Here is a 23,435-nt window from a genome sequence, read left to right as displayed (position 1 = left end):
CCAATTTTCGGCAGCAACAAGGGGGGCTCAGCCCCCCTGAGCCCCCTAGCTCTACATCCCCGCATCTTCCCTAAAACTGCAAGGGGTTTAGAAAAAATCATATTTGACTCACATTCGATAAAATTAAAGCGCTATGGCGAAATCTGATTATTTAAATCAAAAGTTTTCAAACAAAGGGCATAGTGATACGCCTGCCTTGAATAGAGAAATTTGTGAGCATTAATATCGACAGAATTTCGCCGCCTTATCGGATTACGCACAAGTTTATCTGCCTTATCAAGCAAATTTGCATGTCGCTGCGCTTGAGTGACCTCCGTTGCGCCGGTTCAAAACTTGATTGTTGATCACTTAAAGCCCTACTGGTGGCGAAATTAAATAATTACGCCATTAGGTAGAGAGGAACGGCGAAACTGCAACGGCGAAACATTGCAATTGTTTTTGAAAATGTTATGTTGTGAATTTTTTCTATTCAAATATTTGAGAGTTTCATCATAGGACGAGCAAAGCCAACATTGAGTGAAGGACATTAATTTTTATCGTAAGTTTTAAGGTTTCGTTTTTGGCGAAACTAGCAATTAACCTTTCTTTGTTATGTAAATTTTTCGCAAAGTTTAATCATATTCACTTGAGCTTCAATTTTGTGCTGGCTGTTTGTTACGAGAGAGAAACGATCTAACGATGTAGTAATGAAATTTGAACACTAGGTTCTTTTTAATTATTATTATGAATGTTATCTGATAAGGTATGTCAAAGGAGTAATCCAAAGAGCCTCCTTTCTAGCTTCTTTTTATTGAAGTGTAAGGGCATAATTTGGTTAATCCCAACGTGCAAGCTTTTGAATCATTTGATTAAGCAATTGGGGCTTTTTAGCTAATTTTTCTGGTTTAATAGGGACTTCGAAGGAATCTATAATAAATCTATCGTTTAAGTGTCCCGTGAAAATTGGTGCATGTTTCTAACCAGCAAATTACCACAAATATTTTTAGCATAAGAGGTTCAAAAGTGAGAGGAAAGAGGCAGTGAGTTTAGGATTGCTGGCTACCAAGTTTCCAATAACGGAAGAAAGTGAATAAGCGTGGTATTTGAAGTCTTGCGAGATTCCAGCCCCGAAATAATTTTCCCGCTTAACAGGCCTTCTCGTAACCTCACCTTCCAGATAGACACATTGCGAAGTTTATGGATAAGTGCCCTACTATTTTCGAAGGTGAAGTAAACTTTCGATTCAGCATATTGTCAGATGCCCAGATTTCCACCAGTGTAACAGGTCGTGTTTGACAAGTGTCTCAATTGATTAGTTAAAAGCAATTCATAGAGCTGTCAAATCTCGTTGGCGAATCTTCTTCTTCGGCCTGTTGGCCTAGCCCTCCAGGAAGGCCACAATTTGGGGTGAAATGATAATACCGGATTCTGGTATTAGGAGTTCTTAGAAATGACCATATTTGTAAAACTTTTGCTGCCGAAACACTACTATTTGAAAAGACGATCAATTCAATTCAGTAGAACCCAAGTTTTTGTTAAAATACAGGTTCAATGAAAAATAAAACATTAAAATAGGCCGTTAGGTAAGAATAATAGATGCTGGGTAAAAATTAATCGCGTCTAAAAAGCCATGTTTATACGTTGCGTCGCAAACAAGTCTTCCTGGAAACGTTTTGATGCCATTATGAAACGCTCAAGGTGGCGTGAGTTCATCATAATTCTAAAATATCTTCTATTCTATTCAGACACAGACAAGCCATGAGGCACCATCTATTTACCGCATTTTTGCTGCTTTTTGCCTTCCTTTCAATGAAAGTCAGAGCTGATGATCAAGCTTCATCGGGGCATGACGGAGATGGGTATGCTAGTTCTGGCGATGAAAGCAACGAGGGATCAGGCTTCAACGGACAAGAAGGTGACTTCTTTATCTTTTTTATATCAATTAAGGCTTTCTATGTACGGTTCCAGTTTCACCAATTTTGAAAACTGCATTTTGTTAGCCGTCGTTCATTAGCATCATCATCATCATCATCATCATCATCATCATCATCATCATGATCACCATCATCATCATCATAATCATCATCACCATCGGCATTCGTTTCTAAATTGACAACCCATTATTTTGAATGTTTTCGTTTTGGTTGTATCATGAACTTTTACTGACAAAGTTGTCTGAAAATTTAACTTCTTTTTCAGTTCAAAAGGTCATCGAGACAATGCGAAAGATTAATAAGAGTAAGTAAAGAGAGTTGTTATCTTTATAAAAGGTTTTAACATTTCCCTACAAAATTTTTCGATCAAAATTTTGTCATATTCTCGCATCAATCTTTTTCTGTTTGTTTTAGATAAATCGGACGAAGATCTCTCAAAAAATATCAAAACAGGTAAATATTTTAAAAAGAAACTGGTTCAGTTAAAATTGAATCCTGTTTATACTTGCTAAAATTTCTGGTAACAGTCACGGAAATTTTGATCCATACAAAATTATTCTATTTAGTTCCACTAACATTAAAATGCATCTTGAAGTAAAATCATTTGAAGGGAAATTCTACTGATTATAAGAAGAGGTAACATTTTGAATATCAAATGAAGCTTGGATAAGGGCAGTACCTCTGAAATGTAAATATGTAGCATCTACCTGTCGTTGAGCTCAAAGGAGCCTATGCAGACTCAAGAAAAGGAAACAAAAACCTGGTCAAACTAAGACTGTGGAGCTAATGCTGTTTGAAGCCTATCTCACCATCTGTCCGAGGCAATATCAGGAATATAATCGTAGCTTTTCAACAGATTACCTTCCTTACATCTAGCCCTTTGAAATATATTTGGCTTTAAACAGATACTACATAAGTATGTTCAGTTTCCTTGATTATCTTCGCTTAACCCTGCCAAAAAGATCATGGTTTTGGCCTAGTCAAAGTTACAAATCCTGTAAGGAGCTTTTATGCACTTTTCAATAACCAAACTAAAAAGGGGGCTGGTTATGCAATCCAATCTTTCTAACTAACACACCTACATAATTTTAAGCGTTCCCCCTTGCACCATAATCCTCGTGTCATGACTGATTATGTAGCTCTCTAACATAGAATGTATTGACGTCATGGAGATGATAATCGTAACGGACTCAACTGGTGTTAGTAAAAATTGATGAACTTTGATAAATTTCTGACTTCAAGATATATTGTATAAGAACTTCAGGCTATGTAAAAGGCACAATTTCGTTACGTTTGTCTTTTATGCTGCCACAGGGGAATGTAAATTATTTAATATTAACGACAAACTAGACTTTAACTAAAAGACTTAACGCAACTTTGACCATGAAAAGAAAACTGCCTAATATTGCGTAACGTGTAGGATGACAGACAGGTGCTTCGACAGTCTCTCTTTTAAATTCATAGGTAAATACCTTAAGAATCTACCCCTACGGACGTTTGAGAAACTTAGCGCTCTCTGGATTTCAATTATTAGACGACTGTGGAAAGTATGGAGAGCTAAAGGTATGTGACAGCTAACGGACAAAGACACAAATCTTTATGAAGTATTTTGACGTAAAGTGCCATTACAAGCATGCCTGACAGTTTCCGATGTCAACAGTTTATTTCTAACTGCAGTTGACTGTTTACTGCTCTGTTTGCAACGATACCGGACGAGTATTCGTGCAGCCGGACTTGCATTACCATCATATTCCTATGCTGGCTTTCTCAAAGTAAATCTTGAATTTATAAGCATGCAAAAGTAAAAGTGTCTTTGCACAGATGCCTGCGAATTTAGTACTCTAGCTGAGACTAGTGGAGTCCGGATGACTGCGCACGAATAGACGTCCTGCCTTGTTGAAACGGAGCCCTAATCGGTCACTATAATGACACCGTAAATCTATAAGGTCCTGCCTGCAAATAAGGACCAAGAGGGTAGATTTTCTATAACGGAGGTACTGCCCTTAATAGTAACAGCTGCTGAGAGAAAATGTGATCGAGTGCGCGATCATACCAGGAATGGAGGCCGGGGTCAGCAGCACTTTACGTTGTGGCACTCGCTTGCATATTCTCTCAGTAGACACAGACCCTGTTCTTCTATATCTAGAGATGATTGCATTAACGGTTAACACTTATAGCTACTGCTGTATTAGAGACCATGATATAAACACTAGGGGATGGGGGATACTCTTTTGGAGAAGCATCGCATTCCTGGTCATTGTTCCATCCTTTAGCATCAACCGTACCAATTACCGTATATTTATGATCATGCTATTCATTTGTGTTTCTTGCTACACAATAGTTCGATTGAAATTTGTGTCAACCCTATTTTGTGATTTCTGGCTGTTTTGATGACGATGGCTGTTCTGAAACCTTGCTCGCACTATATAAAACACTGTTTGTGAACTTTTAATCAAGGGTTCATCGTTGTCGAAAAATCTTATAATCGCCCCTTCCCCCTTCGTTCAACGGTATTTCATGAAGGATCTTAAAAAGTGTTGTGGGCCTTCAGGCAAAAGTTTCTTGTAGTGTGAACGTACCCTTTCTGGAAACATTCACACAGCAAGAACCAATATACATTTTGAGATTCAAGAAGGTTCTTAGGGCATAAGACGTCACGAATTTAGATAAAGGAAGTTAAATTTGAGAGCATTTCTTGGGGGCCTAAGCGTGTTTAGGAGCAGGCATCTTCCTTGTAATCACAGTAGATCGTCATGTATAGTTAACCTCTCCATGCACAGCTAGAGGAGAAGAATTTGTTTTGCGATATGATTGCGACGAGACTGTAGGGATTTGGGAATATTATATCAGTAAAAAATTAGATTCGAGGGAATATTGTGTTGACAGAGAGAGCATAGACTTTAAGAGCATTTCTCGTAGTTAGAAAAATCTTTTTGTTGACTTCACATCTTCATAAAATACTGTTGTAGGAGCACGCCAAGTGATGCACAGTATTGTGGAGAAACTAGTTACACATACTGGTGAGAAAGTTTCCAATCAGGTAGCCAATATTTTGAAAGCAAGTAGTGACAGTGGTGAGTTTGCCATTTATTGCTTTATGTAAAGTTTGTTCATCTTTGAAAATTTTATGCTGAAGCCGCATGAAGTCTTGAAGTCTTTGAGGTATGAAGTCTTTAAATTTCGCAAGTACTTCATATTTTCATGTTTAGCACCAATATTATTGTTCGCTTAATATCATTGAAGCTGCTTGCATGGTTAGGATGCTTACCAATGACGTTCATTCTTGATTTCAGGTGATACCGCTTCATTACAGAAATCCGCAATGCCTGTCGAGAAGAACGCGTCGGAACAAACCGGTTACAATGAGACGGTGACTGTGGCCCAGCCTGGCAGCGATGCCCCTGGGGAGGAGGACACAGACAGTAATGACAAGCCAACATACGCGGGAACACGCACCCCTGCGAATAGTCGCGGTAATCAGGAAAGTGCTCAGCAAGCAACGACTGGACAGGAGACGAACACGTATTATAATGGAAATCAGGCAAGTTTATATTTTCAATGTTGATATCGTCCAATTTTCATGACGTTAAAATTTTACCATTTGCCAGAAATGATCTGCGTGAGCGTTACGAAAAATAAGTTTGTTTTTCTTTTCATCAGGTCTCTCCAGCCATCCAAAGCCAGCAAAAGCTGGTTGGTTATCAAAATACTGCTGTAGGGAGCGCTACTGCAGCGAAGACAGAAGCAAGAACTGATGCGCAGTCGAGTTTTGAACAAAATCAGGCAACTGCGCAACAACAAACCAACGCTAAAATCACGGAGGAGAAGGATGCAGTAACAGATGCTGGCTCAGGGGCACGTAATATGGTACCCCAGGAGCAAACCCCTGAAAGCATCACAGCTAATATAGAGATGCCTGCAGAGGCGATTGTACATAAATCTAGCAAGAAAGTAAAGCATACAAAAAGTAAGAAGAGATACAAAACGCACAGACACTCACGCACCGCAAACAAATCATCCAAGCATACAAATAAACAACAAAAGGAGACAAGAGTTAGGTATAAAAATGTCGATAAACATTTAATCAGAAAATTCAATAAGCACGATGTAACAGTGCCTGGAAACGAGTTGAGCTGGACGCAAGGATCGTCTTACGAAGCGCCAATCTCCAAACAACTCCAAAGCGTTCTGAGCGCGAAAGTTGCGCGGGAAACCGCGTTTTCGAAAGTGAAATCCAACCACAGAAAGAGAAGTTTCACAACAGAAAACCGCAGATCGAATATAGAACATGCAGCCTTTGATGACTATGATGATTATGGCTATGATTATACAAACGATGATTCGGGAGATGAATCTTCAGGAAAAATAGCAAATAGCCGTGGTCATGATAATAGACGCGTCACTGGGCAGTTTAGCAAAGGAAAGAAGAAGCGGGTGTCTAAAAAGCTTAAAAATTCGAAGACAACCTTTGTGAAACGTAAAAATGCACTTAGCAGTAGCAAGCAAAATGGACAGACAGTTGCGAAAATTGGCAACAAAACGATGCCAACAAAGCCAGCAAAATACGAGGCGCCTGTTCGAAAATTTAAGTTCTTTGGGGCACCGCGACAAAATGTGGAGGTGAATAACACCACAGGTATGGAATCTTGAATGCATAACATACAGTTAACCTGAATATAATACACATTTATGTTAGATCATCTAATGGATTTGCGATTTTACGCCATTTTGCAAATGTTTGTTTGAAGAGCTCTTAAAAGAAAACAGAAAGCTTTTATTGTTCAATGTATACAGCCTGTAGATCCGTCCGAAGTAAGATCTCTCCGATCAGAAAAGTATTTTTAACTAATTTTTCTTGTTTCTTGCTAAATTACCTGCATGTATATTTTCCTAACGTTTGCTGCGGTATCGTTTTTGACTGAAACAAGCAGACTTGGGTGAAAAATTAGATAGAGATTACCTGATAGAATCAAATGTATTTGATATGAAGGTCGTGTAGATCATATGCGTTTAGATGCAGCAAAACCAGACATCTCTTATTTCATTTATTTTTTCATTTAATCATATTTATTCACAATATCCATTCAGTTCTAAAAATGTAAACTACAATATCTTTAACGAACGCTTGCAAGTTAATGAGATTCCTTCCAGGATCTTTTTTAAGCAGCCTATTTTTCGTGTGACCTTCTTAGCCTCCATTTTATTGCTATACTTAGGCCAATATCTTGTCAGTATTTTATATAAAGAAAATCCTTCATTTTCCTATTAAAGCTGTTCCTATACTTAACATCGAATCAGCCCCAACTAAGACCCCCACCCAGGGTGAGACAACATCGGAGAGTGGAGATACTCAACCCGGTCAGGAATTGCAGCTCGGGAATGGTTGGGCTTTCAAACAACCGGGTCAGTTTGGAGTGGCCGGACAACCCAGCGAAACACCACCAGTTGCAATGGAACCAGCACCCGGGCAGAATATGGATGGATCACCGATGTTATTGTTGAGGCCACCAGTGCCACAACCTGAAGGTAAATTCAAATATTCTGAGAATTGATTTACAAGAGTATAAACGACAAAACTCCCGTTTTATCCAAAAACTATGCACAGAACCACTTCTGGTTAAGCCCTAAATTTCATTACCTCCAATTACTCTCGAAAATTTTAATGATAACTTTTTAATAGTGTCAACGATTTTACAAAATTTTGAGCTTTTTTCAAGATGGGGAGTCACCAATTATTCTTCCGACGGTGTCCGGGAAGCCAATTGTCCCAATTGTGCCAACGGAGCCACCATCACTGCCAGGAGAAGAGGATGACGAGAACAGCGAAAACAACGACAACTGTAAGTTTCCTGTGTTTCGTTTTTAGAGTCGAGTCATGACAGAAAATCGGGGAAAGAGAAAATTGACTTCTTTGACATCTTTTCTTAGCGACTTGAATGTTAATATCTTCAGGATTTCTTCCAAAGAGATGCCTAAAACAATATTCAACATTGATGCTAGTCTTGATACACATAGTCATAATGGTATCCTACATTTCTACCCCAATTAGAATGCACAATTTCACTTCTTTCTGATACAAGCCTTGGTAATTTGGAAGGGGTTTTTCAAACTAATTTTACCATTTACATGACAAAAATGGAATAAGTCCAAATAACTTTGAACTCAATTGATTCAGATAATTCCTTATGCCAGTCACCTTTGCAATATCCTTAAAGATGTCTAGATCTTTGAGTTGGTATGAAATGTAATTTTTTCCAGCACCTTTGTGTTGGTATGAAATATAATTTTTTCCAGCACCTTTGTGTTGGTATGAAATGTAATTTTTTCCAGCACCTTTGTGTTGGTATGAAATATAATTTTTTCCAGCATCTTTGTCTCATTTTCAATAGTTTAAGAGACAAAATTGTAGCAACCAACAGATTTGGTTTTCTAAAGTTGAAATGTTTGATAACACGCGCCTGTTCCTCCACAGCAACGTCATTTTTGCATCCAGAAGATAACTCCGGCCCAAGTGCATATGGAGATGCGTTGACAGAAGAAGTAAAGAGTCTGGAATCTAGAATGACGGTTGTTGAAGCTGCTGTGGCTGAAATTATCGAGTGGATTCGGAGTCGCAGCCAACGTCGTACGTAATTTACCTTAGAGATTCATTTGATCAGCTTGCAATAATTTTAGTCTGGCTATGCTATGCCACTGCTTTAATTTGGTCACTAAATAAATGTAATAGATCATTGTGAGCTATTTTTCTCATTTTGCCTAACAACATTCAGTACAAGATGTTGGCTTGATCAGCCATTTTAAATTGCCTACAGAAGATTCATTGCCTCAGTTAGTACATAAACAAGAAATTTTGTGAACATTTTTTTCATATTGGAATCTTATTTTAAAACTTCTTTGTTTTGGCTATCGAATCATAACTATCATCTAGTTAATAAGAAAATAAAGTAAATATCAGAACAGAGAAAAATTGCAGTAAATTGCAGAAAAGATTCACACGCGTAAATCATTTTTTTTGCATTCTCAGCTCAAAACGAATCACCAATCCCAGCTGAATTGATGCCAGGTCCCTCCCAGGGGCCTGCAAATTTCCCTAATCTGGGACTTCGTCCAGCAATGTCTGAAGAAGAGCATGCTGCTCCGCAAGAACTACTTTTGCCGCATCACCGTCGGTTGTTGAAGCAAATTTTCATCCCATTACCAGCCCCGAACACAGAAGCTGAAAAGGAAATCGAGAGTGGAGAGCCAATAAATGGCCTTCCATATCCTTTGAATTTCATAGTCACAAAGATCCTTGCTAAAATGTTGCGCCAACGCGACGAAAAGATCATGGCAGGTGAGACATCTTTGGTGTCAGGCAGATTAATTTCAAGCCTAAATTAAGCGGGATATGCCCAAATTAAACTGACCAGCAGTAGAGCTTTTCAAGATAGACAGGCCTAATTTCTCGAACGATATCCGTTATCCGTGTGTTCTTTTTTATACATGTGCCTTTTGTGTGCAGTCTCTTCTTACATCTAAAACTATTCCTTTATTTGATTTTAATATTGAGTGAGGTAGGTTGCTCTTCAACAAAACTGCTCATTAATAGGTCCCCCATTAATAAAACCATATTTGCTGCAGACTTTCTTTCAGAAATTTCTTTGTTGCTCTTTTTGTACTTTTTTAGATTCCCAAAGACTCTACAATCATGGCACCAATTATTCTTAGATAAAATTTAAAGAATTTAAGAAACTGTTGCATCCATGTTGCAGTGTAACAATTATGTAACAATCCTTTTTATATTGAACTTATTGACAAGCCTTTTCATTTATGTCTTTGTTTTAATCGTTGCAGCTGCTCATCCTCACACTCCACTCCCCGATGTAGATATTCCTGCAATTGAACACGACATTAACAGACTTGAAATGGAGCTTGGTTCAGTACCCAAACCATTCCATCATCATAAACACCATCAATTTAAGCTTCATCGACCAGAAACTGAAGAAAAAGTGAAGTCTCCTCTCATCGGTCAACTGATAGGCCCAGTTGCAGAAAGTGAAGGACCAGGTAATTTGAAACAGCTGCAATTTTGTGCATATAAAGATCACATGAAGATCACGTGTAGATCACTTGAAATCCTAATCATAATCACTTCCATTGTATAAGTTTCCAAAATTAGTCTTTTTTCGTAGAGAAAGTATGTGGGTATAGATTTATGATGTTTTCAAAGTGCAACATCGACTTAATCAAAAGATTCTACTGATTTCAGTAATTTACCCTTTGTTTTTCTCGAAATTTTCAAAATAAGCCGATAGATGCACAATTTATAATATACTTTGCCTGTGATTTTAGCCTGCTCTGCTCCTTGCGAAAATGGTGGGATTTGCCTTGGCAACAATATCTGTCGCTGCCCACCTCCTTTCAGTGGTCCATCTTGTGGATCAGTTACTTTGGTCAAGGTTGCCAAGCCTACAAGACGAATTATGATCGAGGCTCCAGGAGTTGAAGTCTTAGGTGCGTTGCGAAGAAGAGCAATGAACCAGCACGCGGAGAGATTCCTGCCCGCGCAAGTATGTGAACGTTTGTTAATCTTATGAAATTTCAATTTTTTGCCTGAGTGCACCATGTTAGAAAATTAGATTTGTGTCTATTTGTGCATACACATTGTTGTGTGGGAATGCGAAAGCACTTTTGCCGCATGTTATTCTAAGGACAAGCATTTAAAGGATTGAATGTATGGGGTAACCTAAAAAGGGCAGGGCACTAATGGAGTAGTGCACACAGGCTCACGTGGAATTTTCCGATCGAAAGGATGATATTACAGTGCACACAGATAATCTCTACAGGAACTGGTTGTTATTCATAACATCATTTTTACGCATATTTTAATCAATCCAAGTGTGAACAGATTATGTTGAATGTTGTTGTAGGATTTTTTCATCATTGGAGCATTGCTGCCGAAAAAATCTTCTATCGCCATCCCATTATTTAGAATAAATTCAAAATTCTTGAAAATGAATATTGAAATTTCACCAGGAATTTCCTCTTTAGTTTAAGTTTGATGGGTCTTCTATGCATCTTGGAACTGAAACTGGTTTTACTTGCAATATATTGTATTGCACAAATCTAGATGTCAGGCTTGTTCTTTAATTTCCTTTTAAAAACTTTGCTTCCTCAGATTCGCGATCACAGAAGTAGAAGAATGCTCGTTCAAGTGCTGAAGCATCTTTTGCAAAATATCGCTACGGAAGATGTTCGACCAGAATATACACGCAGGAATAATATTGATATGGACAATATGGCAAATGGTCTATCGGACACTTTCGTACGTGGAGTTACTGCGGGTTGATAGATGTTGTATACGTAATACCGTATAGTAGATCTGTACGTTTTCAATGGCTGTATTTCTTATTTCTTAGTACTTCATGTAGCCAACAGGAGTGACGTCAGCCAGCTCGAATACCGTCTCGTTAATGGAGAAAATATAATCATGGTTGCTTCAAACACGTGAAGTAGATTTTTTTTAAAGAAACACGTAAAGAACCATCAGTAAGAAACACCATCATATCATTGAGGTAGTATTTTAGGGCCAGAAAATTGTGGAATTTTCCACGAGGTGAAAAATAAAACAAGGGAAAATTGAAAAGAGTCATTTTCAAGCCAGTTCGTAAAGTTTTATCAGTTTTGGTAGAAGTTACCCTCGAAACTGGTCGAAAAATGTTGAATATGCATATAAAGAATAAAACAGATATTTAGGATTGCTAATGTAGGGTGACACCCAGTTAATCGAGAGTCTATGTTCACGAACATGGCTGCAAAATACAGATTCTGGGGGTATATGATACTTGAATCTGTTGCATACCATGCAACGTGCTCATAGGCAAGAACATTCTCAACTTATCATAGCTAAAGTACTGTTAGACATATTAACGTAATGCATATACATAGTAACTGATATAACTGATACTAATTGCGGTAATGTTTCATCGCTTATGAGGATCTTAATTATTAAACTTGAGTAAACTGTATTAATGTCTTGCTTGGTTCATTAACAACCATGCCAATTGTATTGCTGTAGTTTTGTATATATTAATTGTTTAATGATGAGTTATGAAATCGTTTTAACATATGCCATGGATTGCATATTTGTGCTAGTGTGTTTCTCTTACATTTACATAAAAAGATATTTGGTTACATGCAGGGGGGGGGGGGGGTTGCTAGAGAAAAAGATTGCTTTGCTGAAAAGCTGCTGATAGTATAATACATAATGAAATTAATATATACATTATATTTAATCTAATTATTAATCTAAGCAGGATTTTCTTGGTTTGTATGTCGTAAAGAAATTAGTTGCTGCCCTATGAATGCTAGTTGTTGAATGTTTGAATGAATGAATGTTTACCTTCTTTTGTACCAAGTAAGAAGACATGGTAAAAGAATGATTTCAAGTAAGAAGTGTTTTACCTATAGTTAAAACCTATGAAGAAAAGCTCAAAGAGACTGGATACCGGTGGAGAGTTAAAATGTATCTTAAGGGGGACTTGACAATACCAAGAACATGATAGAATAAATTAATAAATCTTTTTGAAAGCAGCAAAAGCAACTACAAGCGTAAGATAACCCCTACTCTTCAATGATCATTTATTGAAAACTGGAGTTGAAAAAGATTTGCTTTGAGGCAAAAATCAGATTTAGCAAGTTCTTTTATTTTGACGGCATTGGCAGTATGAACTCATTCATGGAGAAACTCAATCCCAAAGCAATATGAAGTAGGTGCTAATTATTGACAGAACACTTTTAAATGGTGGGCTAGTGACAAGAAAACGCGACACAATAACTTCCGTTACGTCATTCGTAACAGAATTCCCAGTTAATTCAATAAACTTGCCAATTCATTTCAGGACTGAAGTAGGGGAGAGTGGGGCTAGTTGTCACAAAATTTTTTCCTTGACCAATAACACAAAGACTGATTAAATGATAAGACTTCTAGTGTGAAATCTAAAAAGCTTACAGCTCAGGGTACTTCGCCAGCATACCAAAAAATTCAGCTGTGCATACACTTTTGGTAAAATTACATTTTTATTCAAAGAGGTCCAGTGTGACACTATGCCCCACATGTGGGGCATGTTGTCACAAGAGCTGGGGCAAATTGTCACAGAAAAAAATAAACAAAAGTGCAGGATCTGGGAAATAATCAAACATAACATCAATCAAATAAACATTACTCAAACAATCCACAGCTATTCAGTGTTATACTTGTCCAATGCTTGGCAATGAAAATCAAAAATTGTTGAAGCTCTGTTTGTCTGGCCGGTTGTTGGAAAAGGAAGCTTCATAATGATATCTTCAACTGTGTGTGAGCAGCTATCTTCCTTGTTGGGAAAGAAGAAAACTTTCCTATCATTGATAAATAGCTTGCTTCGTAAGAATGATGTTTCCACTGTAGAATCATCCCAGTCAAGCTCCATTATTCTTCCAACATAGAATCTAGAAGATTTCCTTCCAGCAAACTTGACCAAAATATGGTCATCCTTGTCTAGTTGCTCCATTGTTGGAGATCTTAAAATCTGTCTTTCTTCTGTGATGCTGTGGCTGTCACTATCATCACTGACATCATCGCAAATAAAATCACTCTCTTCACTGGTCTCAGTGTCACTCAACTCACTTTCATCTTTCTCTGCCTTTTTTCTATGTCCAATTCTTGTAGTGTTTTTTCTCTTTTCATCAGTTTTCTTCCTAGTTTTTGTGACTTCTTTACCCTCAATGTGCTCTGTTTCTGAAGATGAATACAAGATTTTCTTCTTTGCCAAATTCTTCTTTGATTTCTTCAAATTGGCTTCCTCTTCTATGGCTCTTTTAACCGGGGTATCAGTGAAAATTTGCGATTTCCCCTTTTTCCTTTTATTGGAGCCATCTTTTCTTGGCTCTCTTTTACCAAATGGCCGGATTTGTTCAGCACTGGTAGACACACTTGTAGACAACATGTCTAAATGTTGGCTTTGACTTGGTGTGCATTGGACATTAGCAGCTCCTCTTGATGTTGAAGGAGTTGGTTGCATGTTAGCAGGTGTTGCATGCTCTTGTGTAGATTCCAACATGGGTCTGTCTGTAGAATATGCTGACAAGAACTTGTCTTGAGGAAATACATTTCTGTCAAATGGCCAGATTCCAGTTACTCTAAACCCAGAAGTAATATTGGCTGGTGTCATAGCTTTGGGAAAGGCATAGGACACAATACTTGGTATTACATGAATAGTCATTGATTTCCCAGCATTCTCTTTTTGCCTCATCCAATTGTCAACACCTTGATTGAAAAATGTCTTGAAGGGACCAAATACAGTCTTGTCAAGGGGCTGCAGTTCATGTGAACAATGTGGTGGGAAGCTCAGCATGGTAATATTGTTTGCTTTTGCATAATTGATCACCTCCAAAGAGATATGAGAGCTGTGGTTATCAAGTAACAAAAGTATTGGCTGTTCCTTTGTAGGTTTTGCAAACTTCACAAAGTGCTTCATGTACTTTACAAAAGTTTCTTCTGTCATCCATCCACTAGCTTTTGAATGCCCAGTGGCAGAGCTCCCAGTGGGTGCAGTTAAAAGCCAATGGTCTTGGATGTTCACCCTTGGAAACACAAAGAATGGTGGAATATGATTTCCAATTGCATTAACAGCACAGCATAGTGTAACAAGCTGTCCTCTCTCTTGGGATACTGCTGAACCCACTTGTTTGGCCCCCTTCTTCGCAAGTATCTTAGGGGGTCTTTGTACAGTTGTCACCCCTGTTTCATCCAGATTCCAGATCTGATCAGCACTATAACCCTCAGGTTGGTTAAGAACTCTCTCTAAATTATCAAAAAACATTACAACATTATGTTCATTGAAATTTGCCATTCTTTGAATTGAGGTTGCTTCAGGCTTTCTTACTGAAATATTTTGATGCCTTTGCAAGAAGCAACGAATCCAGTCCTTTCCAGCCATCTCTTCACGGATCCATGATTCTGGAATATTCTTTACTTCATTTTGAACAGCCAACTTGTAAGCCAAAGACCTCAGCTCAGGCATAGTAATGCCATAAAAAATTGCAGCTGCCTTCAGGACATACTGAACAAGGTCAGCTTCCAAGGTATCATTTAAAACACGTCTTGTTTGTTTGTATCCAAGGTGAACATCAGCTAAGCTTTCTTTTCCTTTCATCAATTTCATATAACGTGTTAAAGTGCGATAATTAACATCATTCAATGTTGCACTTTTACGAATGCTCATTCCCGATTTGACAGCCTGAACAGCAGCTTCAATGTTTTCTTAGGTGTTTTGGCTCTTTCAGTTTTCCTCTGGTATTTGCGAACCATCTTGCGAGCTAAAGACAAAAAGGAAGATTACATACAAATAACTCTATATAAGAACAAAAATTAAGAACAAATATAAAGTATGACCAATTTTCACTCATAAAAATTGTCTTTTCTACTCCATCTGTTAAAACAAATAACATTTTTTTCCTTTAGGATTTCTCGTAAACAGCAATAGATTGTTTTAACAATTAAAAAATATCCTAATACCCACTCCCCCTATTCCCCCTCCCATTCGAAGGGATATTTGTAAATTACTTTACATCATTTTTTGATGACCCCCCCCCCCCCCGCAACTTTATGAAAATCTAGAAAACACTCACACCCACCCTATAATATACTTCGAAATAGAATGTGAGGACCAAATCATTGAAATTTTAGCATGTTGTCATTGTTGAAGGTTAGATCAATTTTGAGACAACTTGCCCCACCCCCAAGTTAGCAGAAATGGGCCTAATGTTTCCAAAAACGCTTGAGGAATGCAAAAGAACAATAGCTAGAATGATAAAACAGTGCAATTTGATAAGAAAATAAATCGCAACTTTCTGCAGAACATAATATCGAAATAGTCCTACCTTTTTCCCAAAAAACAAAATTCGTTTTCAGGCTCGACAAAAACGATCACAGGCTTGCACTGGAAACAGCATGGTCAAGTAAGAAATGAATGTCATGTCAAATGAACACATCATGGTGCCCACCTTTAAAGGTCGTGGCGACAGCCTCGAAAATTTAGCCATTCTTCTGTAAACAAGGCTGTGACAACTTACCCCTGTGACAACTAGCCCCACTCTCCCCTACGTGGAAAGAAAGCACAGAAAAGTTACCCATCCCCAAAGCATGAAAACAGGTCCTGATACAATGTTCACTGGGTGTAGAGCTAGGGGAACTCGTTGAAACAAAAGCTGGCCAATTTATTATATTTGCTTTTGTTTTTGAGGTTAGCCTATGCCTAGCCTCTGAAAAAGTAAACCTGTATGCACGTTTCGTCTGTATCACGTGACTACCATTCTGGTCTTGTTGCGTTGCCCGTGTTGTTTTGTCCGCCATCTTTGATTTTCACACGGTGAACTAAAGTGTAAAGTAAGACCAACACGTCTTGCATGAACAAGGGTCTAGATTTGAAGGAAAGGCCCAACAAATGGTCAATGAAAACGGGAAACAAGTAGTTGAATGAAATCAAATTATATCTTCCATTTTTTGAGTGAATCCGAGCAGCGTTTGTGTCCCTGTGACATTGGCCTTCCCTTCACAGGGATCGGAGGAAAAGACGAAGAAGTATTGGCGCGAATTTTCGCCAAAGAAAATGAGTGGTAATGTATTGCTGTGCTGTTTAAATGCATACTTTGTTGATTGATAAGTTATAGCAAAGAAATATGAAGCGAAATGCAAAGAGGCCAGTCATGAATGTTTGGTTTTTAGATGGCATTTTGGAGATCAAGGGAACGGCGGCCTGTGTGCACTGCCCCAGATGGCCTTTTTCAACTTCCCTTTCGCTCACAGCATATTAAACAAGTCGCCTGTATTGCAAACGATATGGGCTGAATAAGAAGAAAACTAAAAAAGGTTGATCTGCAAATCACATTTGTTTTTTAGATGAATACTTTTTAATACCCATTTATGATGTTATATACTTGCAGATAATCTTTCATTGCCATTTTTAAAAGCATAGAATTAAAACCAGCAGGCTGAAATTTAGGCGGAAATCGTCACAAATTTTTCTACTAAATATGAAAAGTGTGTGTCAGTTATTGTGTTATACTATATAACTTTTGGACTAACTTAGGGAAAATTCTTTGGATTTTGGACCATTGTCAGTTTTGCTTTATCATAAAAACTGCTTTATCATGAAGATTGTAGTTTATTGGTGTTGTCTTCCCCTTATGGGAATGGCAGATGCCACACATTAAGTATAGATTGTGCCCCATTGTTATTGCTTCATTTAGACAAAACTGCCCAAATGGAGCCTTGATTGCAATAAATGTTGCCTGATTAGGGGGCTCCAGCCCTTCCAGACCCCATGTCTCCTATGTCTGTGCCTACCCATCACATACATGCCAACACTCCCACAAATTGTGGGAGTCTCCTGATATTTTCGCTCAATAATGACCTCGTGCACGCTATCATCATATCAGAGAAAAACTCCCAGAGTTTTTAGAGTTTTTGAATTTATTGTAAGAGAGATATTTTTCACTGGGATGCGTTCTTGTGATCAATCTCAAGGGTATTTCCATTTCGCTGGTGAAATCCGAATGGTCCACAGTTGGAAACAACATTTTTTTGTTTAAACGTTTTTTGATTGACGTAAAGCGCTCACCCTTAAGTAAGTGCCCACTATCTTCACCTTAACATGTAATAACTCGAAATATTTGCCAAAACAAGTTTCTGAGACTCTGCAAGTCTTAGCCTTACAATAGCAGGGAAGGCATAACATTGCATAAGGTATGACAAGGAAGAAGTCGATCAATTTGTCATTTTCTGCCAGTGAATATTAATTTTAAAAATAAAATTTTACTATTAAATTTGCTCCAAAGAATGCAATTTTCCAGCGAACTTGAAGCATTAAGATTATAAAAAATTTTGCCCTTTGGCGCAACCATGGTGCTGACTCAGGTTTATTTTACCTTTGTTTGTCCTAATCTACCAACCTATATGGTTACGGGATGTCAGGGACTTTCACAGTAAGTATGATGAAACAGAGACAAGAAAAAAGTGCATTTTGAAAGTCTTTCAAGCTAAGGCAAAGGTTATGTGCTTTTCTCTCTCCCCCTTACACTAACATGAAATGCTTCTATTTAATTAAAATGAATCGAAGAAAATTTGTCAGAAAATTTTTCATTCTGGCCCCCTCCATATTTTTGTAATTGTATTTGTTGTGAATCAAATCCAGATACTGTGAATCAAATCCAAACATCCAGTTTCTGATTTGCAGTTTTTTGCTTTTAAGCTGGCAGCACCAATCCTGGAGCTATCATTGCAAAAGTTGAAGATGCTCTCTTCGACACTGAAGCAAAGGCTGGTGATGCTGCTCATGCAATTGAAATTTCATCATCAGCTCTAGGAAACACTGATTTTGTTGGAGCTAATGTAAAGAAGACAGAAGATGAGAGAATTTTTGTAAAGAAAAAGGTAACCTTGTTCCATCTTAGGCCTAGATACACAATTTCTTCCAAACAAGTTATTTTTTTCAACGAAAAGGGAGATTTTGCTTATGTTTTCATATTCAATATATTGCTACATGAAGTATTTTGCACTTGTGGTCAAAGAAGCTCCCCTACACCGAATGTAATTCCCCATATCCTTCATTGTTAATGTCTTGTAATGTAATTTGATTTTGATTGAATTTAATTCAAATTGTTAATTTCTTAAAAAACAGAGGAGTTATTTTTTCCAAAATCCACGTTCTTTTTTATGTGACTATCTATCAAGTTATTTGTTTTGCCACAGCCCTAAGCAGTGAATGACAGTGAATGACTGATGCTCATCACATTTCCGAACAAGCCATTTGAATGCTATAAATCTATTCCATCAATGTTTTCATGTAACCATTGGTTTCAAAAGAAAAAAAGTTCTACACAATCTGTCACTTGTTATAGAATAAAGAATTGATTCTCATAAGTTTATGCATGTCAGAGACTTTTTCTTTTGTGCTCAACAAATGACTATGACCTTTCCTTGATATTCATAGTTGCAAACTTGAAAAGTATAAGTTGGGGTCTCTTTTATTATTCTTTAAATAACCATTTTTATGAAATGGTTTGTTTCTCCTACTCATAATATTCAATTTATTTTGTTTAGAACCTTTATGAATGAAATGCTAAGTTTTTCTTTTCATGATTTTGTTACTTTGTGATGAGATGTTGTGGAATCTGTTAATTTCTTTAATCATCTTCACGAGATTCAACTCTGTTTGCCTCTTGTCTCTGAGAAACTCTCATTGGTGCTATGACTTAAATGTGTGTGCTTTCAATTTGGCCTATGTCAAGTATTGTCATAATATTAGGGAAAATATGCATTAACTTTTCTTTGCATTCATGTGCCTTTGTTATCATTTCAGTCTGGAACAGGAGGAAATGAAGAGGGAAGAGAACTGAACCAAGAAGACATTGAAGCTGTTGAGTTCTTAGCATCTGAATTTAGTAAGGAGATTCAAAGCACCAGAGCTGGTGATCAAAAAGGGACTGAAATTGAAACTATTGATTCAAGTATGTTAGATGTAGCAGCAGTTCAAGGTGTTGGCAATGAAGTAGAGGGTGGGGAACAAGCTGTGCTTGTCAATCTTGAAGCAGAATTTCAGGTAAATTAAATCTATGTTGCTTTTTCTGCTTCTATTTAGTTCCCTAACTTACATGTTCAATCAAATCATGTCATTTTTGGCCTTCGCTATTGCCAACATAATTGCCAAGTAGTATGCAAATGACTGATTTATCTGTATAAGCAATATTTGTTATGGGGGTTGTTGCTATAACCTCCCAAACCTGAGTTTTGTATGTTTGATGTGACATGAAAGTAATTTCTCTCATTGGCTGGGAAAATTTTACAATAATGTGATAAGGGAAACACTTTGCTGTCTCCTGACACAAAGGTTCTCAGTAGAACTTTTGTAAACAAGTAATTTTTAGTTAAGACTGATTATTTTGCAAAAATTTGAAGACAAGAGTCCTCCTTTATTTTCATACTTTGAATTCGATAGAAACTTAAAATCAAGGAACATTTTTCTGCAAAGTTTAAAACCAGCATTTTAAGAAATATCTTCCTGCTAAAGTTTCTTAATTTTGTAGACCTCTCAAGATATTGAATCCGATGAACTGTCTGAGACTTCAGCAAAGCGGAAAAGAACCAGAGCAGAAGAGAGAGAGTTCAAATGTGGCTTTTGTGCCAAATCATTCAGCATGCGAATTGCTTTGGAAAAGCATCTGGTTGTTCATGGTGCCAAGTTGCCATGGCAATGTCCAGACTGTGCCAAAGGGTTCATGAAATCAAGCGATTACAAAGATCATTGCAACAAAGTACATGACAATTATCGTCCATTTCCATGCCAAGTTTGTGGCAAAGCACTATCAAATTTAGGGATTTTAAAGAATCATCAAGGTATATTTTCTTATGTTTTTGTAAGTTATTTTGAGCTGGAAAAAACACTCACATTATCACTATGATGATGCAGGCCTGGCCGTAAGACTTTTTACAGGAGAGCAGTAAACAGCTCTCCTAGTAGTATTCAGGTGAGCTATAAGAATAGAAACAAAGGAAAAATTGATTTCAAGGAGAGCTAGTTTGCTTTTTAGAACAATTTAGGAGAGTAATCTGTAGCTCCCCTCCAGCGTTTGAGGAGAGCCTGGAGGGGAGCTAGAGCTACGGCTCTCCTCAAATGGCCAGGCCTGATGATGATAAAACATACATTTTGAAACTACTTAACTCAACATGCTTTACACCAACAACCAAATTTTGACTAAATATTCTGTGATGGTCCAGGGGATAGTAAATCTAAATGGTCATTTGGAATTGGGTGGAAGCAGAAATAACAACAGAAATAAATGTGTTCTTAGCACCAAGAACTTGGACTTTCCTTAACTGTCATTCAGTACAATTTTTCTACTTTCCATATCATTTCAAGTGAGAATCCTGTGAGCAATGTATTCACTAATGTAATATTCCCAATTCATATAAAATAGAATATGCATGAACATTTTCTATGAATGGAATTTTCTTAGTTGAGTTAATAAGGATATGACTACAATAGTGTTCCAAAGTAACAGTGCCTTAAAAATATTATTTTAGAAATATTGAATTTCGAAGAAATAAATTGGAAGAATTGTTGATAATTCTAGAATTTGCATAATTTATGAAAGTGGCTAAGATATGGCCATATAAACTGTTCTTGAGATTTGAAACTCTATGAAACAGGCCAAAAAACAGTAAGGTATTGACAGCTCTTTCACTTGCCGCATCTCAGCTTTTCTTCCAAACATTTAATAGATTTTTATGTAACTTTAAAAATGAATTTCAAGGTCTTCTTTTAGATTCTATAGTCAGTCCAAAGTTCTGAAATTTAAAATTTTAAAGTCACGGTTTGAAACTCTTTAGTGTATCAGTTGATGTCGGTGATAGGACCATGATGATATGGCAGCTTTATGTCTTTAGGCCTTCACAGTGGAGAGAGACCATTCCAATGCAGCTATCCAGGTTGTTCTAAGGCTTTCCTCACAAAGACAAATTTGGAGGATCATCACAGAAAACATGTAAACGCAAGGGAATTTGAGTGTGAAACCTGCCATAAAAGATTCAACTTAAAAGGAGACTTGCGACAGCACGAGAAAGTCCATCGACAAGAAAAACCTTTTGAATGCGAGTTTTGTAAAATGACGTTTCCAAGGGGCCCATCGTTATGGCGTCATCGTCGCACACACACTGGGGAAAAACCGTATGCATGTGACATCTGTGGAAAGTCTTTTGCTAGGATGGAGAACTGCCAGGTAATGATGATCACAATCAAAATCTCATTTAAAATATTGTTTGAAAATATTGAAAATGCTTTTAGACATTACTGCAAAATTAAGATTGTTGCTTATTTTTACAGGAGCATCGTAGAATACACACTGGTGAAAGACCTTTGGTTTGCTCTGTGTGTGGAAAAGCGTTTCGAGATTCAGGCAATTTTAGCAATCACAAAAAAATACACCAAGATGGTTATGTACCTCGCAAGAAAAGAGCGTTGACGCAAAAAAAGCCGAAAGACCTTGCACAGGAGCCACAAGATGCAACTTCAGCGACTGAAGACGAGGCCGCTAGCACTTCCGGTAAGCGAATTTGAATTTGATTCACTTTATTCAGGGCCTTAATTCTCCAATGTGTGACCCTTCCCCATTTTAGATAGTTGGCCAAGGAAACCATGATTAGTTGGTATAGTTGGTTATCGCCTAGATGTTGGTGAAATAGGTAAAATCCTGAAGTAAACAATTTTTTACCTGAAGATTTTGTTTTTTGAACATTTTAACTAGGAAGGCCAAAATATGCCACAGTCTATTATGTTCAGTAACTAAGTTTTTGATATGATGCGTAGGATTAGCAACAAAATTGATACATCGTTTTATCTATAAGTTGAACTCATTTTATCTAGATCTAGCTTAGGTTTAGTATTACTATCACTTTTTTTAGTTGAGGACCCGACATCAGCTGATATTTCGTCGCAAGAAGTTGCCTTCATAGTGGCACCAATGCAGATTGACGATGCTTCAGCGGCAATAAGTCTTGCAGGAGCAGAATCCTCCGCAGAACCATCATACGTCCAGGTATGGTCATTAACGAAGACAAAACTTGTTTTGTGGTTATCCAAAGTCTTAAACTGTGATTTGTTTCTACTCTATGCTAGCAAGCATGTGTACTGAACACATGTATAACTCTCCACCCTCAGTATGACTAATGCAGCTTTAAGCCCAGCTTGTAGTTCTGAACTTGTTGCATCTAAGATTCCTAACCCATATGTAAGCCCTTCATTTGTCTTAAGTGTGCCAAAGCATAAATATATAAGCTTTCCTCAAGTCGGTGCCCAATCTCTTTGTAAGGTTGGTAACTTCTTACTGACAATGGAAATGGAGGCGGCCTTCAAACAGCTAATGCAACAGCATGCCGGTAATAATGAATACGTCACTTTGGCAATGACTGATGGGAAGGGACTGGAGCTTGTCTCAGATCCATCTCAATTTGGCGCCATAGTTCAGGCTGCAACTCTTCATGCGCAACAGGGCGCTATTGACATCAAACAGGATGCGGAGAAGGTAGAAGAAGGCGCTGTGGAGGCAAGCAGTGTTGTAGAATCACAGACACATGACCTGGCAATCGAGGCCGAATCAGCAACAGCTGCTGAACATATTGAACAAGTCTCGTTGGGTGAAGATGCGACCCACAGCAAGGAAGATGACATTATTAATCCCACATAAGGAGATAAATAATTTGTAAATTATGTTTAACACCAATGGCTAGGTTCATAGCCATGTGAATTATGTAACAGGTACCCTAAATTGGAATCTGTTGTTTGGTACGATCTTCTTGATTCGTATTCAGATTATGTTTCCATTGAAACAAACAATTTTTTATCATTTAGATTCCTACCTGTTTCTTTTCCTGGATATTCATTTTTAGGCTTTTCAAGATAGTTTTATGTCATCTGCTTTCCAATCGTACAAATTTTTCTCTTTTATTCT

At 37.6% G+C, this 23,435-nt stretch overlaps 3 protein-coding genes across 4 annotated transcripts; 2 read left to right on the top strand and 1 right to left on the bottom strand.

The window, feature by feature from the left end:
- The first annotated feature begins 368 nt into the window (after positions 1 to 368).
- Positions 369 to 11,441, top strand: LOC135695368 (uncharacterized). 2 transcript variants are annotated; one of them, XM_065214439.2, is made up of 15 exons: positions 369 to 538; positions 1,725 to 1,894; positions 2,179 to 2,217; positions 2,328 to 2,366; positions 3,378 to 3,476; positions 4,883 to 4,987; positions 5,207 to 5,454; positions 5,574 to 6,549; positions 7,185 to 7,439; positions 7,631 to 7,753; positions 8,386 to 8,538; positions 8,938 to 9,246; positions 9,747 to 9,959; positions 10,245 to 10,462; positions 11,071 to 11,441. In XM_065214439.2, exons 2-15 carry the CDS (start codon positions 1,738 to 1,740, stop codon positions 11,239 to 11,241), a joined length of 3,105 nt encoding a protein of 1,034 aa, XP_065070511.2. In that variant the 5' UTR covers positions 369 to 538; positions 1,725 to 1,737; the 3' UTR covers positions 11,242 to 11,441. The 2 variants fall into 2 exon arrangements, with proteins under 2 accessions (XP_065070511.2, XP_065070512.2); XM_065214440.2 differs by lacking the exon at positions 3,378 to 3,476 and having other exon boundaries at positions 371 to 538.
- A 577-nt stretch (positions 11,442 to 12,018) lies between these two features.
- Positions 12,019 to 16,037, bottom strand: LOC135687042 (uncharacterized). The gene is made up of 2 exons (XM_065203485.2): positions 15,813 to 16,037; positions 12,019 to 15,248 (listed from the first exon to the last, which is right to left on the bottom strand). The coding sequence occupies exon 2, from the start codon at positions 15,152 to 15,154 to the stop codon at positions 13,133 to 13,135; it is 2,022 nt and encodes a 673-aa protein (XP_065059557.1). The 5' UTR covers positions 15,155 to 15,248; positions 15,813 to 16,037; the 3' UTR covers positions 12,019 to 13,132.
- A 307-nt stretch (positions 16,038 to 16,344) lies between these two features.
- LOC135695373 (uncharacterized) lies at positions 16,345 to 23,345 on the top strand. Its single transcript, XM_065214443.2, has 8 exons — positions 16,345 to 16,547; positions 18,182 to 18,363; positions 19,292 to 19,531; positions 20,016 to 20,325; positions 21,376 to 21,707; positions 21,812 to 22,031; positions 22,390 to 22,523; positions 22,797 to 23,345. The coding sequence occupies exons 1-8, from the start codon at positions 16,541 to 16,543 to the stop codon at positions 23,169 to 23,171; spliced, it is 1,800 nt and encodes a 599-aa protein (XP_065070515.2). The 5' UTR covers positions 16,345 to 16,540; the 3' UTR covers positions 23,172 to 23,345.
- Positions 23,346 to 23,435: the final 90 nt, after the last annotated feature.

The sequence above is a fragment of the Rhopilema esculentum genome, chromosome 2 (genome assembly GCF_057945365.1).
Source record: "Rhopilema esculentum isolate cy_ngs chromosome 2, ASM5794536v1, whole genome shotgun sequence".
Lineage (NCBI taxonomy): Eukaryota > Metazoa > Cnidaria > Scyphozoa > Rhizostomeae > Rhizostomatidae > Rhopilema > Rhopilema esculentum.
The sequence above is the reverse complement of the archived record's forward strand: the minus strand, read 5'-3'. Positions and strand labels throughout refer to the sequence as shown.